The 18,220-nt window shown below is 45.1% G+C and overlaps 1 protein-coding gene across 3 annotated transcripts in view; it reads left to right on the top strand.

Annotated features, from left to right (window-relative positions):
* The window catches only part of syt1a (synaptotagmin Ia), a 750,347-nt gene that overhangs the window by 696,567 nt on the left and 35,560 nt on the right, over nt 1-18,220 (top strand). For all 3 annotated transcript variants that reach the window (XM_059977571.1, XM_059977570.1, XM_059977569.1), the window contains 2 exons: nt 1,216-1,400; nt 15,903-16,028. In XM_059977571.1, the coding sequence (XP_059833554.1) occupies nt 1,216-1,400; nt 15,903-16,028 (311 nt within the window). The remainder of the gene's footprint in view (nt 1-1,215; nt 1,401-15,902; nt 16,029-18,220) is intronic.

Here is an 18,220-nt window from a genome sequence, read left to right as displayed (position 1 = left end):
CCCTTTTGACAGTGTGGAGGATCAGAGGGATCTTGGGGTCTGAGTCCATAGGACACTCAAAGGTACTACGCAGGTTGACTGTCTGGTTAAGAAGGCATACCGAGCATTAGCCTTCATCAATCGTAGGATTGAGTTTAGGAGCTGAGAGCTAATGTTTCAGCTATATAGGACCCTGGTCAGACCCCACGTGGAGTACTGTGCTCAGTTCTGTTCGTCTCACTACAGGAAGGATGTGGAAACCATAGAAATGGTGCAGAGGAGATTTACAAGGATGTTGCCTGGATTGGGGAGCATGCCTTATGAGAACAGGTTGAGTGAACTCGGCCTTTTCTCCTTGGAGCGACGAAGGATGAGAGGTGACCTGATAGAGGTGTATAAAATGATGAGAGGCATTGATCATGTGGATGGTCAGAGGCTTTTTCCCAGGGCTGAAGTGGCTAGCACGAGAGGGCACAGGTTTAAGGTGCTGGGGAGTAGGTACAGAGGAGATTGCAGGGGGAAGTTTTTTACGTAGGGTGTGGTGAGTGCGTGGAATGGGCTGCCGGCAATGGTGGTGGAGGCGAATACAATAGGGTCTTTTAAGAGACTCCTGGACAGGTATATGGAGCTCAGAAAAATAGAGGGTTATGGATAACCCTAGGTAATTTCTAAGGTAGGGACATGTTCGGCACAGCTTTGTGGGCCAAGGGGCCTGTATTGTGCTGTAGATTTTCTATGTTTCTTCCACCCTACCCCTCCCCACCACCTTTTTGCTCTGGCATCTTTCCCTTTCTTTCCAGTCCTGAAAAAGGGTCTTAGTCCGAAACGTCAACTGTTTGTTCATTTCCATAGATGCTACCGACCTGCTGAGTTCCTCCAGCGTTTTGTGTGTGTTGCTCTGTACCATACTGTATTGTTCAATGTTCTATGTTCACCTGGAGGAAACCCATGTGATCACAGGGAGAATGTACAAGTTCCCTACAGACAGCAGCAGGAATAGAACCCCAACAGGTGATCACTGATTCCCTAAAATGATTGTGCTAACCAGTATGCTAACATGCCATGATATATATTAAAATATAATGGTCAGTTTATATTTGGTGGGTTGAAAGACTTTTTTCCATGCTGTGTGACTCTATAACTATGCAATGTTAACTCTTAATCTGTTGTTCCAACAAGAAGGCTAGTGCTGTCCCTTCTGACGTGGGGTGTGATCCTGTGGGCATTTCATTGCAGTACCTCCCTGGGCACTGGTTGCTATTGCCATTGTCGCCGTGTTACTGGTCCTCACTTGCTGCTTCTGCGTCTGCAAGAAATGTCTGTTGAAGAAGAAGAACAAGAAGAAGGGAAAAGAGAAGGGAGGGAAGAATGCCATGACCATGAAAGATGTGAAGGAGATGGGGAAGTCTGGCAAAGACCAGGTAATGTGCAACCAATCCCAGGAACTGCTTGTCTTAGAGGATTGTTTACCCTGTGATTGTTAAACTGCAGACCTTGATATCTTTTTGAACATATGTGTACAAAGTTATGTGAGTTATACAGGGTATAGATTAGGGAAGTACAATCAGGTCTTTTCTACTGAGATTGCGTGAGCTAGAACTAGATGTTCCAGGTTAAGGATGAAAGGTAAACTATTTAAGGGTGGTCAGAGTGTGGAATGAACTGCCAGCGGGTGTGGTGGATGTGGGTCCGATTTCAAAATTGAAGCGCAGTTCAAACGGGTACATGGAGGGCTATGATCTAGACATGGGTTGATGGGACAAGACAGAATAATTCTTGACATGGACTGGATGATCCAAATTACCTGTTTCTGTGCAATAATGTTCTATGACTCTATATTTAATTAGAATCGTTAATTGTCTTTAGTTGATGCCAATAGTGACACATTCAATTGTGAGATCATGCAACTTAAGCTGAGAATCACTTGGCTGAATCCTGGGATGAGAGTTTTATCCTAACACAAGCGACTAAAGAATTAGAACTTTCTTCCGTTAAGTTTAGAAGTATGGAGCTGCCCTTTATTTACTTATTTAGAGGCACAGAGGGTAACAGGGCCCTTCAGCCTAACAAGCCCAAGCCACCCTATAACATTCATGTGACCATCGGACATAGAGCATATAGATAGAACAATACAACACACTACAGGCCGATCGGCCCATGATGTCATGCCGACATGTAAGATCAATCTAACCCTTCCCTACCACAAAGCTGTCCATGTTTCTATCATCCAGTTTCAGATTCAGATTTATTTATCACATGTACATCAAAACATGCAGTGGAATGTGTCGGTTGCATTAACAACCACCACGACCTCGGGGTGTGCTGGGTGCAGCCCGCAAGTGTATTAACAACCACCACGACCTCGGGGTGCGCTGGGTGCAGCCCGCAAGTGTATTAACAACCACCACGACCTCGGGGTGCGCTGGGTGCAGCCCGCAAGTGTATTAACAACCACCACGACCTCGGGGTGCGCTGGGTGCAGCCCGCAAGTGTATTAACAACCACCACGACCTCGGGGTGCGCTGGGTGCAGCCCGCAAGTGTATTAACAACCACCACGACCTCGGGGTGCGCTGGGTGCAGCCCGCAAGTGTATTAACAACCACCACGACCTCGGGGTGCGCTGGGTGCAGCCCGCAAGTGTATTAACAACCACCACGACCTCGGGGTGCGCTGGGTGCAGCCCGCAAGTGTATTAACAACCACCACGACCTCGGGGTGCGCTGGGTGCAGCCCGCAAGTGTATTAACAACCACCACGACCTCGGGGTGCGCTGGGTGCAGCCCGCAAGTGTATTAACAACCACCACGACCTCGGGGTGCGCTGGGTGCAGCCCGCAAATGTATTAACAACCACCATGACCTCGGGGTGCGCTGGGTGCAGCCCGCAAGTGTATTAACAACCACCATGACCTCGGGGTGCGCTGGGTGCAGCCCGCAAGTCTATTAACAACCACCACGACCTCGGGGTGCGCTGGGTGCAGCCCGCAAGTGTATTAACAACGTAACGTGTACACTATGATCGGCAGAACAACACAAAGCACAACATAACAGAACAAGCAACAACAGCAGAAATCCCCACGTATCCATGTCCCTATCTAAGAATTTCTTAAAATGTCCACAATGTATCTGCCTCTATCACCACCCTTGGCAATACATTCCTCTGTGTAAAGAACCTATCTCTGACATCCCCCAATACTTTCCTCCAAACATCTTAAAATTATGTCCCTTGTATTAGCCATTTCCACCCTGGCTGTCCACTTTATCTATGTTTCTTATCATCTTGCACACCTCTATCAAGTTCAAATTCAAGTTTAATTACAATTCAACCATACATGGATTCCCAAACAGTTCAAAGTTCAAATTAAAAATCTGTTATCAGAGTACATACATGTCACCACATACAACCAACCCTGAGATTCTTGTTCTGCGAGCATTCTCAGCAAATCTATAGAACAGTAACTGTAAACATCAGGAGCTGTTAACTCTAAGCAAAGTGTGCAAATGCAGGTATAAATAATAGCAATAAATAATGACCATGAAATAATAATATAACTGAATTCTTAAATGAGTGTAGTTATCCCCTTTTGTTCAAGAACCTGGTGGTTATGAGGTAGTAACTTTCCTTGAACCTGGTGGTGTGAGTCCTGAGTCTCCTGCACCTTCCACCAGATGGCAGCAGTGAGAAAGAGCATGGCCTGGGTGGTGAGGATCTTCGATGAATGGATTCTGCTTTTCTACGGCAATGCTTCATGTAGGTGTGCTCAATGGTTGGGGTGGTTTTACCAAAACACATTACCAACAGTCATACACAGCTCAAGGCACGTATAAATAGCAGTAAACATACATCACATAAAATATATATAACATAGCCCAAGTCACTGAGGCCATGGATGTTCTCTGCATGAACAAGTCCACAGCAGACTGCAGATGAATACAATCCAGATTGTCTTGCAGAGAGTGAACATTGGAAGACATAGACATCACACTACACCACCTCCAGAGTCACCTCTCCTGGATGGCTCCAACACTGTGGCATGAGGCCTGGTCTGCACTACAACACAGGACACACAATTCCCCTGCTGTCGGCCCTACCAATAAACCAATGGACTGGACTTGCAGCATTCCACATTACCAATGGCCAACAGGTCTTGCGATCTCAAGAAAAATAACTAGGAGAATCACTCATTATTAGACTTCACACCACCTTCGTGCACCGACTCTGATGCCCCTCTATAGCAGGGAGTAACGTAGTCCTCATCAAGCCCAGCTCCCCTGCCAACAAGCAACTCGCTGTTGGGGTAAACCTGCAGTACTTGGATTTCTTAACATCCAGCAGTGTCTTGCGATAGTAAAAAAGACTAACACCTTTGGTTAGTCCCGTAGATGTCATCTCTTATCTTCCTTCACTCCAAGGAGAAATACCCTAGATCGCTCAACCTATCCTCATAAGACATCCTCTCTGATCCAGGCAGCATCCTGGTGAATCTCCTCTGCACCCTCTCTAATCCAGACAGCATCCTGGTAAATCTCCTCTGCACCCTCTCTGATCCAGGCAGCATCCTGGTGAATCTCCTCTGCACCCTCTCTAATCCAGGCAGCATCCTGGTCAATCTCCTCTGCACCCTCTCTAATCCAGGCAGCATCCTGGTGAATCTCCTCTGCACCCTCTCTAATCCAGGCAGCATCCTGGTCAATCTCCTCTGCACCCTCTCTAATCCAGGCAGCATCCTGGTCAATCTCCTCTGCACCCTCTCTAATCCAGGCAGCATCCTGGTGAATCTCCTCTGCACCCTCTCTAATCCAGGCAGCATCCTGGTCAATCTCCTCTGCACCCTCTCTAATCCAGGCAGCATCCTGGTCAATCTCCTCTGCACCCTCTCTAATCCAGGCAGCATCCTGGTAAATCTCCTCTGCACCCTCTCTGATCCAGGCAGCATCCTGGTAAATCTCCTCTGCACCCTCTCTAATCCAGGCAGCATCCTGGTAAATCTCCACTGCACCCTCTCTGATCCAGGCAGCATCCTGGTAAATCTCCTCTGTACCCTCTCTAAAACTTCTACATCCTTTCTATAATGAGGTCACCAGAACCGAAGACAATATTCCCATATAGTTAAGCCCTTCACCCCTACTGAGGCCATCACCCACCAAAAATAGCTCGTTAAGTCCTCTGTCTTGGGCCAGTCTTTCAAATTGTCCACAGGTGTAGCCCATCCTTTTGGTGTCAGCTCTAGGCAATTATCCTTCCTCTCCTAGGGGTGAGGTTTTTGGCGTTTCTGTAGCACTGGGTTTTTACGGGATGGGGTTGCAATCCCCATGCCCAATCCTCCTTTTGCATCTGGGTTTAGAACTGTCCATGCGTAGTTTTACAGAATTATGCCACATAGAAATGAGCCTTTTAGCCCAACTCATCCATGTCAACCAAGGTACCCATTTAATCTGGTCTTATTTCCCTGCATTTGGCCCATATCCCTCTAAACTTTTCATTTCCATGTACCTGACCAAATGTGTTAGAAATGTTGTTATTGTACCAGTCCGAACCACTTCCCCTGGCAGCTCATTCCAAACTGACCACTCTCTGGATGCAGAAGTTGCCCTTCAGGTTCCTTTCAAACCTTTCCCCTCCCACCTTAAACTATGCCCTCTAGTTTTAGACTCCCTTTCCCTGGGAAAGACTGTGCTCATTCACCCAATGATCTTATACACCTCTGTAAGATCACCCCTCTATCTCCTACACTCTAAGGAATAAAGACCTAACCTGGCCGATCTCTCTATAACTCAGGTCCGTGAGTCCTTGTAAATCAATCTTTCCAGTTTAACCACATCTTTCCAACAAGAAAGTGATCAAAGTGGTGACCTCATTAATGACTTACTCAACTGCAACATAATCCCATCTCCTGTACTCAATGCCATCTCTACTGAAGAGAAGTGACGCTGAAGGTGACTAACGAAGGTGCAACACACACAAAATGCCGGAGGAACTCAGCGGGTCAGGCAGCAGCTATGGAGGAGAATAAACAGCCAACATTTCAGGCCAAGACCCTTCATCAGGACTGGAGAGGAAAGGTGAGGAAGCCAGAATAAGAAGGTGGAGGGAGGAGGAGTAAAAGCTGCCAGGTGATAGGTGAGGGGGAAGGTGGGGGAGGGGTGAAGTAAGAAGCTGAGAGGTGACTGGTTGAAGAGGTAAAGGGCTAAAGAAGAAGGAACCTGATAGGAGGGGAGAGTGGACCATGGGAGAAAGGGAAGGAAATGGGACGGGCGGGTGAGGAGTAAGAGGGAAGCCAGAATGGGGAATTGAAAAAGAAGGGAGGTAGAAGGGGAGAAATTACTGGAAGTTAGAGAGGTCAATGTTCATGTGTTACTGAAGAAGGTGTTGCACATATCCCACGCTCTTCAAACTCAGTGAGCTCATTGGAAGATTTATTATACCAAAGTAACATGTAAAATACTTAAATATAAATAATAGGAGTGGCATCCATTAGTCTAGAATATCTGCTCATTTAGGTTCACCAACATGCTAAGTGTTATCAGATTATAAGAGTTTTACTGTATCACGCAAACCCTGTCTGAGTCCGCTGCACAACGCTATGTGATGGCAACCACGATAGCGATGCAGTTGTCAGCGAGTTGCTTCTGATTCTGAGACATGTCTGAGGCTAATAATGCTGAGGTTCTCAACCTGGGAGCTGAAGGTGTGGGCAAAGCTTGCACTGACAGGAGATGAGGTTAACGGAAATGCCCGACGTTATATGACTCTCGCTTTCATGAGTACAAAATAAATCATTCTTGATGAAAATGGTGAAAGATCCCCAGATTTTCTCTTCACCGATCTGTATGTGGATGAAATCTTGTTTTCCCAGTTATTCTGCAGAACCGTTGAAGCCAATAATGGAAAATGAGCCAGGTTGCTTGAACAGTGGCCAATGAGAGATCCAAAGCGAGGAAATACAGTTCACTAGGTTCACCAATTGATTGACTCGCACAGTCTGGTGTTTTTGAGCAGCAAAAACAAATTAAAATAAGGCGGGGCAAGTGCAGCGGCCATAGTTAGAACGGACAGTGTTAGAGTGGTTATTTGAGGCTTTAGCTCTTCAAGACTTCAGCAATAAGAGGGTTAAGTGAGAAAAGGTGAAAATCTGTCTGTAGATCTCCCACCCCCCTCCAGTTTATTTATCGTTTTCCTTCATTATACTTGCCTGGCAGGATAGTTGAATACTCTTGCTGAATGTGGAAAGGCAGGGAGACCTCCAGTGTCCCTGACCACTACACCTGAGAGAAATTGATCTGGCTGCAGCTTAAGGAGTTGGAGCTGGAACTGGATCAACTCCGAATCAGTCGGGAGGCTGAGGGTTGATAGGTGGGACATATACAGAGGTAGTTACATCCAAGGTGCAGGACACAGGAAACGGGGTGATAGTCAGGAAGGGAAAGGGGTTAGGGAGCCAGTGTAGAGTACCCCTGTGGCCATCCCCCTCAACAACAGGTATATCACTATGGATACTTGGGATGGCTGAGGGGATGATCTAGCAGAGGAAAGTCACAGCGGTCGGGTCTCTGGCACTGCATTTGACTCTGTGACTCAGAAGAGAAGGGGGAGAAGAGGCAAGCTGTGGTGATAGGGGATTCATTAGTTAGGGGAGCAGAAAGGAGGTTCTGTGGACAAGAACGAGATTCCTGGATGGTTGCCAGGGTCCAATGCATCTCAGATCGAGTCCTTGGCCTTCTTAAGTGGAAGAGTGAGCAGCCTGTGCTCCATGTAGGTACCAATGACATGGGTAGGAAGAGTGATGAGGTACTGCAAAGGGAGGTCAGGGAGTTAGGTGCTAAATTGAAGGACAGGCCCTCCAAGGTTGTGATGGCAGGATTGCATCTTGTGCCATGTGCCAGTGAGGCCAGAAATAGGAAAATCAAACAGTGTAACACGTGGCCAAGGCATTGGTGTACGAGGGAGGGTATCAACATTTTGAATCATAGGGCCTGTCTTCCAGAGGAGGTGGGACCTATAAAATAGAGCTGGTTTTCACCTGGTCTGGAGGGGGAACTAACATCTTAGCATGAAGGTTTTCTATTGCTGTACAGAGAGATTTAAACTAGAATTGCAAGGGGATGGGAACCAGAATGCCAGAACAGATAGTGGAGAAGTTGTTAAGACCTCAGACATAGTCAGGAATCAAAAGGTTGAGCATGGTGCAACTAATGTTCAGAGCTGTGTTAATTTCAATGCAATGAGTATTGTAGGAAAGTCAGATAAGGTCAGGGCATGGATCAACATATAGAATTATGATCTGTAGCCTAGTGAGACTTAGTTGCGGGAAGAGCAGGACTGGCAGCTCAATATTCCAGAGTACTGTTGCTTCAGATGCGACAGAGTGGGAGGGATTAAAGAGGGAGTGGTGGCATTACTAGTCAAGCAAAATGTTATGGCAGTGCTCAGTCAGGACACACTCGTCTAGTGAGGCTTTATGGGTGGAACTGAGGAATGAGAAAGTTGTGACCACATTAATGGCATTTTGTAGCGAGATCACAGATTGTTGCAAGAATCATAAGGTTGTGATAGTACTGTAGGTGATTGTAACCTTCCACATATTGACTGGGACTCCCATACTGTAAAAGGACTAGATGGATAGAATTTGTCAAATGTGTTCAGGAGTGTTTCCTTCATCAGTACATAGAAGTCCCAACGAGAGAGTGTGTGATACTTGATCTCCTATCAAGTAATAAGGCAGGGCAGGTGACAGAAGTTTGTGTAGGGGAATACTTTGCATCTAGTGATCACAATGCCATTAGTTTCAAAATAAATATGGGAAAAGAGGTCTGGTCCACGGGTTGAGATTCTCAATTGGAGAAAAGCCAATTCTGATGGTATCAGGGAGGATACAGCTAGTATGGATTGGGAAAGGCTGTTTTCTGGCAAAGATGCACTTGGTAAGTGGAAGGCATTCAAATTTTGAGAGTACCAAGCTTGTGTGTGCCTGTCAGAATAAAAGGTAGAGAAAACTTGTTTAGGGAACCCTGGTTTTCAAGAGGTTTTGAGGCCCTGGTTAAGAACAAAAAGGAGACACACAGCAGGTATAGGCAGGTAGGAACAAGTGAAGTACTTACAGAGTATAAGAAATGAAAGAGAACACTTAAGAAAGAAATCAAGAAGGCCAAAACAGGGCATGAGGATGCCTAGCAGACAAAGTGAAGGAGAATCCTAAGGGATTTTGCAGACCTGTTAAGAGCAAAAGGACTGCAAGACACAAAGTTGGTCCTCTGATTGATCAGAATGGTAAATCTATGTGTGGAGCCAAAAGAGATGGGGGAGATCTTAAATGGATTTTTGCATCTGTATTTACCCAGGAGTCAGACACAGAGTCTATAGAAGCGAGGTTTTGGAGACAACCGAGCTTATAGAGGAGAAGGCATTGCTGTCCTGAGGCAGATCAGGATGGATAAATCCCCACAGCCTAATAAGGTGTTCCCTTGGACCCTGCGGAAGGCAAGTGCAGAGATACTTAAATCATCCTTAGTGACCGGTGAGGTACCGGAGGACTGGAGGATAGCTCATGTTGTTCCACTGTTTAAGAGAGGCTCTAAAAATAAACCAGGAAATTATAGGTCAGTGACCCTGGCATCAGTGGTGGGAAAGTTATTGGAAGGTATTCTAAGGGACTGGCTATGAGTATTTGGATAGACAGGGACTGATTAGGGATAGTCAGCATGGCTTTGTGTATGGTAGATTGTGTCTAGCCAATCTTATACTGTTTTTCAAAGAAATTACCAAGAATGTTGATGAAGGCAAGGCAGTGAATGTTGTCTGCATAGATTTTAGCAATGCATTTGACAAGATTCCGCATGGGAGGTTAATCAGGAAGGTTCAGTCGCTCAGCATTCCAGATGAGGTAGTAAACTGGATTAGACGTTGGCTTTGTGGGAGAAACCAGAGAGTGGTAGCAGATGGTTGACTTTCTGACCAGAGGCCTGTGACTAGTGGAGTGCCAGGGGGATTGACACTGAGTCATTGTTGTTTGCCATCTATATCAGTGACCTGGATGATAATGTGGTTAACTGGACCAACAAATTTGTGGAGAGAGCAGATGTAGTGGACAGTGAGGAAGACTGTCAGAGCTTGCAGCAGGATCTGGACCAGCTGGCAAAGTAGGCTGGAAAAATGGCAGATGGAACTTAATGCAGACAAATACATGGTGTTGCACTTTGGTAGACCAACCAAGGTAGGTCTCACATAGTGAACGGTGGCGCACTGGGGACTGTGGTAGAACAAAGGGATCTGGGACTACAGGTCCATAATTCATTGAAAGTGGCATCACAGCTAGATAGGGTTGTAAAGAAAGTTTTTGGCACATTGGCCTTCATAGATCAATGTATTGAGTGCAGGAGATGGGATGTAACGTTGAAGTTGTATAAGAAGTTGGTGAGGCCCAATTTGGAGTACTGTGTGCAGTTTTGGTCACCCACCTACAGGAAAGATGGAAATAAGATTGAAAGAGTACAAAAAAATTTTACAAGGATGTTGCCAGGTATAGACGACCTGAATTATTAAGAAAGATTGAATAAGTTAAGACTTTATTCTTAACATAGAAGATTGAGGGGAGATTTGATACAGGTGTACAAATTATGAGGGCTGTAAATAGGGTAAATGTAAGCAGGCTTTCTCCACTTAGGTTGGGTGGGACTACAACTAGAGGTCATGGGTTAAGGGTGAAAGGTGAAAAGTTTAAGGGAAACATGAAGGGAAACTTCTTCACTCAAAGGGTCCTGAGAATGTAAAATGAGCTGCCAGGGCAGGTGGTCCATGTGAGCTTAATTTCAATGCTTAAGAGAAGTCTGGATAGGTACATGATGGCAGGGGTATAGAGGACTATAGTTGGGTGCAGGTTGATGGGATTAGGCAATTTAAATGGTTTGGTACAAACTAGTTGGGCCAAAGGGCCTATTTCTGTGCTGTACTTTTCTATGGCTCTACAACTCTGTGTCTATCTGTGATATCATCAAACCTGGGACAGAGTATGAATAGAAATCTTAAGCCTCCAATGACAGTCAAAATAATCATATTTTAACGTACACTTTATTAGGCACACCTGTAAACCTGCTCGTTAATGCAAATATCTAATCAGCCAAACATGCGCAGCAACTCAATGCAGAAAAGCATGCAAGACATACATTTGTTGTTCAGACTGGACACTGGAATGGGGAAGAAATGTGATCTAAGTGACTTTGACTGTGGAAAAACTGCTGGTGCCAGGCGGGATGGTTTCAGTATCTCCCGGAATTTTCACACACAAGTCTTTACAGTTTACAGGGGATGGTGTGAAAAGCAGAAACACCCAATGAGCAGCAGTTCTGTGGGTGAAAGTGCCTTGTTAATGCGAGAGGTCGGAGGAGAACGGCCAGACTGGGTCAAGCTGACAGGAAAACAACAGCGTCTCAAATAACCATGCAACACAACAGCGGTGCGCAGAAGAGCATCCCTGAACGCACAACACATCAAACCTTGAAGTGGATGGGCTACAGCAGCAGAAGATCACAGACATATACTCTGTGGCCACTTTATTAGATACTGAGTGCATTGGCCACTGAGTGCATTATAATTTATAATCAGTAAATTGTGCTCTTTAATTTTACCTTACTTACAGACATCTCTGAAAAGTTACTAAGTACTTGGAGAAGAATTTGTGATAACAATTGGACAGCTCTATAATGTTTTTATTATTATGATCCTTGACGGATATTTGCCAGATTTCTCCCTTTTGAGCTTGTGCGTGTTTGTTATAATTTGTATTTCTTCCTTCTCTGCCCTTCTTCCTCTGTGTTGTATCTCATGACTATATCTGGACTGTCCGCTGGGGTAGGTTGCTCTTGTTGTTTGGTTGCATAGACCTCTCTGCCTTGCGTCCCTGATGTGTGCTTCCTTCAGTAAGATAGCTTAGTCCTCTCACAGCCTTTGAGGCTGAACCGACTTTGATTTGAAGAACAATAGACCTTTCACTCAAAACTCACTGTCAATTCTGAGGCAAAAATTATGAATGTGAAACCCTGTCAAAATTTGCATTTGATTTGCTGGAACTTCTAATCCTCCAGTTGTACACTTGAGCACATTTTGGCCAAGAATCATTAACTGATTGTCCATTTACTTTCTTTTTTGATCCCAAAGTTCACAGAATCAGAGAACATTCCCAATGCAGGAGGCTATTTTATATTGTGCCAGTAGCAACAGAGCTGTGTCTTATGATCAAACTCACTCCAGCCTTCCAACACCAAAGACACAAAGGTTGGAAGATGAATTGTCACTACAAATTGCCTCAAGTGTTCAGGTGGGTGGTGGAATCTGGAGGGGTTTGATGGGAATGAGGAGAGAATGAAATGAGATTTGGTGTGAATATATGGCCGAAGGTCAAGCACAGATTCAGTGAACCTCAAGGCCTTTTTCTTTGCTGTAGGACTCCATGTTTAAAAGCATGCAGACATAATCAAGAGGTTTAGTTGTTGTTCAGAGCAGGTCCCTGCTCTTCAGATACTGTCTGGATGTAAGTCATAGGAGCAGAATTGGGACATTCAGCCTATCAAATCTGTTCTGTCTTCCCATCATGGCTGATTTATTATCCCTCTGAACCCCATTCTCCTACCTTCTCCCCATAACTTTTTATGCCCTGACTATCAAGAACCTATCAACCTCCACTTCAAATATACCCAATGACTTCTCCTCTGCAGCCATCTGTGACAATGAATTCCATGGGATCACCACCCTCTGGCTAAAGAAATTCCTCCTCATCTCTGTTCTAAATGGACTTCCCTCTATTCTGGGGGGCTGTGCCCCCTGGTCCTAGACTCCCCCACTATAGGAAACATTATCCCCACATCCACTCTATCTAGGCCTCTCAGATTTTGATAGGTTTCATTGAGATCCACCCCCACCCCTACCCCCTATTCTTCTAAACTCCTGTGAGTACTAGCTGACAGCCATCAAACACTCGTCATATGTTAACCCTTTCATTCCTGGGGTCATTCTCATGAACCTCCTCTGGGCCCTCTCCGACACCAGCACATCCTTTCTTAGATAACGGGCCCAAAACTATTCACAATACTCTGTGTGCAGCCTGACCAATGTTTCACCCTTGCTTTTATATTCTTGTCCATTTGAAATGAATAGAAACATAGAAAATAGGTGCAGGAATAGGCCATTCGGCCCTTCAAGCCTGCACCACCATTCAGTATGATCATAGCTGATCATCCAACTCAGAACCCTGTACCTGCTTTCTCTCCATACCCCCTGATCCCTTTAGCCACAAGGGCCATATCTAACTTCCTCTTAAATACAGCCAATGAACCGGCCTCAACTGTTTCCTGTGGCAGAGAATTCCACAGATTCACCACTCTCTGTGTGAAGAAGTTTTTCCTCATCTCGGTAGAAGTTTTTCCTCATCTCAGTATGTTAACATCAAATTTGAATGTTAATGTCAAATGATATAATATGACGAGCAGGGGTGTGTGTCCCATCACATCAGGCAGTGCCCTCCAGACCCACATATATCCACCTGGAGGAAAATGTCCTCGCCTCCTCTCTAATGGTTGTACTCGATATCCTAAATCAACAGGAAACAATTCTTTCCCATTTACTTTATCTCGTCTATTCCTAATTCCGCTTGCCTGATATCCCAAGAAAATAATCCCAATCTGTCCAATCATCACTTAAAGCTAAAATTTTCCCAAATCTTAAGAAGGCTAGAGAATGAGAGAAAATAAATCGGCCATGATTGAATGGCATGTCCTACTCGATAGGCCAAATGGCCTAGTTCTGCTCCTATGACCTTGTTATGATCTTGGCAGCATCTTCACAAATTAGCCCCAAAGTTACTTTCTGTTCTGTGTTGGGGGCTGAACTTCCAATTATCAGGCATTTGTACTTGTAGAAAAATATCCAGATAAGTTTTAAGACCATAAGGCCATAAAACATAGGATCAGAATTTGGGCCTCAGCCCATCAAGTCTGCTTTGTCATGCAATCATGGCTGACTCTTTATTTACTGAGATGCAGGGCAGAATAGGTCCTTCTGGCCCTCCTAGCTATGCCACCCAGCAATCCTCCGATTTCCTCCAAACCTTCTCACAGGACAATTTACAATGACCAATTAACCTATCAACCGGTACATTTCTGGACAGTGGGAGGAAACCAGAACACCCGGAGGAAACCCATGCAGTCACAGGGAGAACATGCAAACTCCTTACAGGCAGTGGCGGGAATTGAACCCCGGTTGTCTGTACTATGAAGTGTCCTGCTAACCACAACGTTATCGTGGTTTTTCTGAATCCCAGTCTCCTGCCTTCTCCCCGTAATTCTAATCCTCTTTACCAATCAAGAATCTGTCAAACTCTGCTTAAGTGCACCCAATGAATTCATCTCCACAGCCCTCCATGGCAATGAATTCCATAGATTCATAACGCTCTGGCTGAAGAAATTCCTACACATCCCAGTTTCAAAGGGACGTTCCTTTATTCTGAGTCCGCACCCTCAAGTCCTAGACCCTCCTACTGATTGAAGCATCCTCTCCACATCCATTCAATCCTCTCTGTATCTGGTAGGTTTCAATGAGATCCTCTCACCTCCCCCCACCCCTGTCCTTCTGAACTCCAGTGAGTACAAGCCCAGGGACATCAAATACTCCTCGAGTTTCAAGCTTTTCACTCCCGAGGTCATTCTTATGAACCTAACGTAGAGGGTTGTGGATTCTTTCTGAGTATATTGAAGGTTGGAGCTAGACAGTATGACGAGCAGATGATGTGAGCGCCTGACGGGAAAGTAGGTGATTGAAGACTTACAGAGCATAGAACCAGGTCCCTCACACCACCACATCCACACTGAGAAAAACATCCTTCCAATCCTCTCCAGTACCAGCAGATCGTCTGTTGAATGTGGAGCCCAATATTTCTCACAATTTAATCCAAGTCAGGCTTTCTATTAAACTAATATTGTATTACACAGCCACAGATGACAAGCTTGCCTCTGTGCCCTGTCCTTCTTGGGAATAGTGCCATGGGATCCTTTATGGCCACCTGGCAGAGTAGAGAGAGCCTCGGTGTTACACCCCAGCTAAAAGGTGGATAGCCCTTCATGCTCCAAAGTGAGAGCTGAGATGGTCCAAATGAAGTTAGGGAACATCACGCTGTCCCATTCACCAGCACCTCTCCTGCCCCCATGTCCCACCCTAAACATAAGCAAAATTGCCTGATTATCCTTTTGCAATATAATGTATAAATTATGATATAAAATTCCACAACCTCAGACTAGTGTCTGGAAACTCTATTGTGATGTAAAACATGCTCTGTGTACATTCAAGACATGGTTGACAAGTGAAACTCATCTATTATCTAAAAATCTCAAGTTGGTTCCAAAACATGAACTCTAAGCTTGAATAGTGTTTAGGATCAATATGTGTTTTGGTTAGAGAAATATTCCTGCTCTCCAAGCACAAATAAGCCTAAAAATGAGAACTTTCTCAAATGGAATCTGTTTGGTCCGTAGTTTCGATTAGAGGAGTAACAAATTTGCACATGTATAATGTTACTTATCTTCACCGCATGTAATGCCGGACTCAGTTTTGATATATTGATACGGTCTTGCTTGTTAACAGCATGTCATAGTCCCAACTTCATATCAAGATATTGTCACTGGTTCGACATTTACCTCCCAGCTTTAGGTCAAGTTTGCAAATGTAAAGCATTTGCCTGCGGGGTTGTGGACTTGACCTTAACTAATGGCTGATTCAAAACCATCTCAAGTTTGAAGCCCTGCTCTGCCCCGCGGTTAACGTTAACCATGTCATCACTGGCTGCTTGTAGTGGCTTTTTGGTCAAATTGGAGATAGAATGCCCAGCTGTAAGTTGGTATTAAAGGAATGACCAATGAACTGTGTCTTTCCCACGTGCAGGCTCTGAAGGATGAAGATGATGATGCAGAGACGGGACTAACAGCAGATGTGAAAGAAGAAGAGAAGGAGGAGGAAAAATTGGGCAAACTCCAGTTTTCCTTGGACTACGACTTCCAGAACAATCAGGTGCGGTCAAATTCCTCCTTAACACATTATCAAAATTCAAACATTGTCTCTACAGGCAGTCCCCAGCAGATCTTCATCCCTTTACCTTTTCCATTTATCACCTCCCAGCTTCTTATACCATCTCCCTTCCCCCACCTACCCACCTACCTCCTCACTTGGTCTCACCTATCACCTGCCATCTTATACTCCTCCCTCTCCCCACCTTCTTTTTCTGGCTTCTGCCCCTTTTCTTCCCAGTGCTGATGAAGAGACTTAGCCGGAAACATTGACTGCTAATTCCTCCCCATGCTCCTGACCTGCTGAGTTCCTGCAGCAGATTGTTTGTTGCAGATGTACTGTTCTCAGAATTTCTTTGACAGGATCACATACATGCAGGAGACCATTTAGTGTTCTTCACACTCACGTGCACTTTTTAGACAACAGATATATCACAAATCATGTTCTCTCCTCCTTCCCTTTCTTCCATGGTCCATTGTCCTCTCATACTAGATTCGTTCTTCTTCAGCACTTTTTCTTTTCCATGTATCCCCCCTCCCCACCCACCCACCTATCTTCCCCCCTCACCTGGTCTCATCTATCACCTCCAGCTTCTGTTCCCCTCCCTCCTGAACCTTCTTATTCTGAACTGTGACACCCTCCTTTCCAGCCCTGATGAAGAGTCTTGACCTAAAACATCGACTGTTTATTTCCCTCCATTGATGCTGCCTGACCTGCTGAGTTCCTCCATCACCTGGGGAATTTAATACATCGGGGGATGATAAAACATCCAGTGGGTTATCCACATTAACCCACGTCCAAACTCTTTTCAGATGGTGGCAGGATTAAACCCTGGTCGCTAGCACTGCAATAGCATTACAACCTCTGTGTCCCAGTACCACTGCTATAATCTACTTTTCTCTAACATACCCATCTAGGCCAACTTGATTTTCCCAACACCGACCTACTCCAGAGATAATTCACAGCAGATAGTTAACACACAAACCAGGGCTTCTTTGGGATGTGGGAGGAAGCCAGACCACTATGGGCAAACGCTCAGAGTCACAGCGAGAACATGAAAACCCACCGCAGGCAGCGCCAAGATCAGGATTAAACCTTGGCCTTTGAGCAGAGGGGCAGCTGCACCAACTGCTGCGCTGCTGTCCAAGATCTCCACAATCCTCCAACCCTGGCTTCCTGACCAAGTCCAGACTTAGCTGCTCTACTGTGATCAACCATGCCTTCATTAGCTGGGCAATAAACCCTTAAGCTCTTTATCTCACCTCAACCTTTAAGAAGTTCTAAACCAGATTCAGAATCAGGTTTATTATCACTGAATTACGTCGTGAAATTTGTTGTTTTGTGGCAACAGTACAATCCAATACATAAGTATACTCTAAATTACAGTAAGAAATATGTGATTTAAAATAAAATAAGTAGTGCAAAAAGAGAACAAAAATAGTGAGGTAGTGTTCATGGGTTCATTGTCCGTTCAGAAATCCGATCACAGAGGGTAAGAAGTTGTTTCTAAAATTGAAAGTGTGCCTTCAGGCTCCTGCACATCCTCCTCGATTGTAGTAATGAGAAGAGGGAAATTCTTAGGTGTTGAGAGTCCTTAATAATAGATGCCTTTTGAATACGTCCTTGATGGAATAGTTCTGAGGGCTGAAAAATTGCAAATATCATTCCATTTTATTCAGGGAAGAAGGCAAAAGACAGGAAATTATCGGCCACTAAGCATGACTTCAGTGGCTGGGAAGACATTGCAGTTCATTATTAAGGACGATGCTTTCAGTGACCTTGGTTCATGATTTCCTCCAGAGGAAATCTTACCTGATAAAACCTGTGTGAATTATTTGAAGAAATTACAGGCAGGATAGACAAAGGAGAATTAATGGATAGTGTTAATTTTGAGTTTCAGAAAGCCTTTGACAAGGTCCCTCACACAAGGCTACAAAACAAGATAAGAGCCCAGGGTACAGGAAAGATACCAGCATGGATAGAAGATTGGCTGACTGGCAGGTGGCAAAGGGTGGGAATAAAGGGGACTTTTTCTGATTGGTCAGTGGTCCCCAACCTCCGGACCGTGGACCAATACCGGGCCGCGAAGAATGCAGCGGTAGCCGGGACGCACCCAGCGCATCTTTAAGGAAAAAGCCGAAATAAACAAGCTAATTGATTAGGTGCTGCCCGGCACGTAAATGTCAGCCCAGATC

The sequence above is a fragment of the Hypanus sabinus genome, chromosome 8 (assembly GCF_030144855.1).
Source record: "Hypanus sabinus isolate sHypSab1 chromosome 8, sHypSab1.hap1, whole genome shotgun sequence".
Classification (NCBI taxonomy): domain Eukaryota; kingdom Metazoa; phylum Chordata; class Chondrichthyes; order Myliobatiformes; family Dasyatidae; genus Hypanus; species Hypanus sabinus.
The sequence above is the reverse complement of the archived record's forward strand: the minus strand, read 5'-3'. Positions and strand labels throughout refer to the sequence as shown.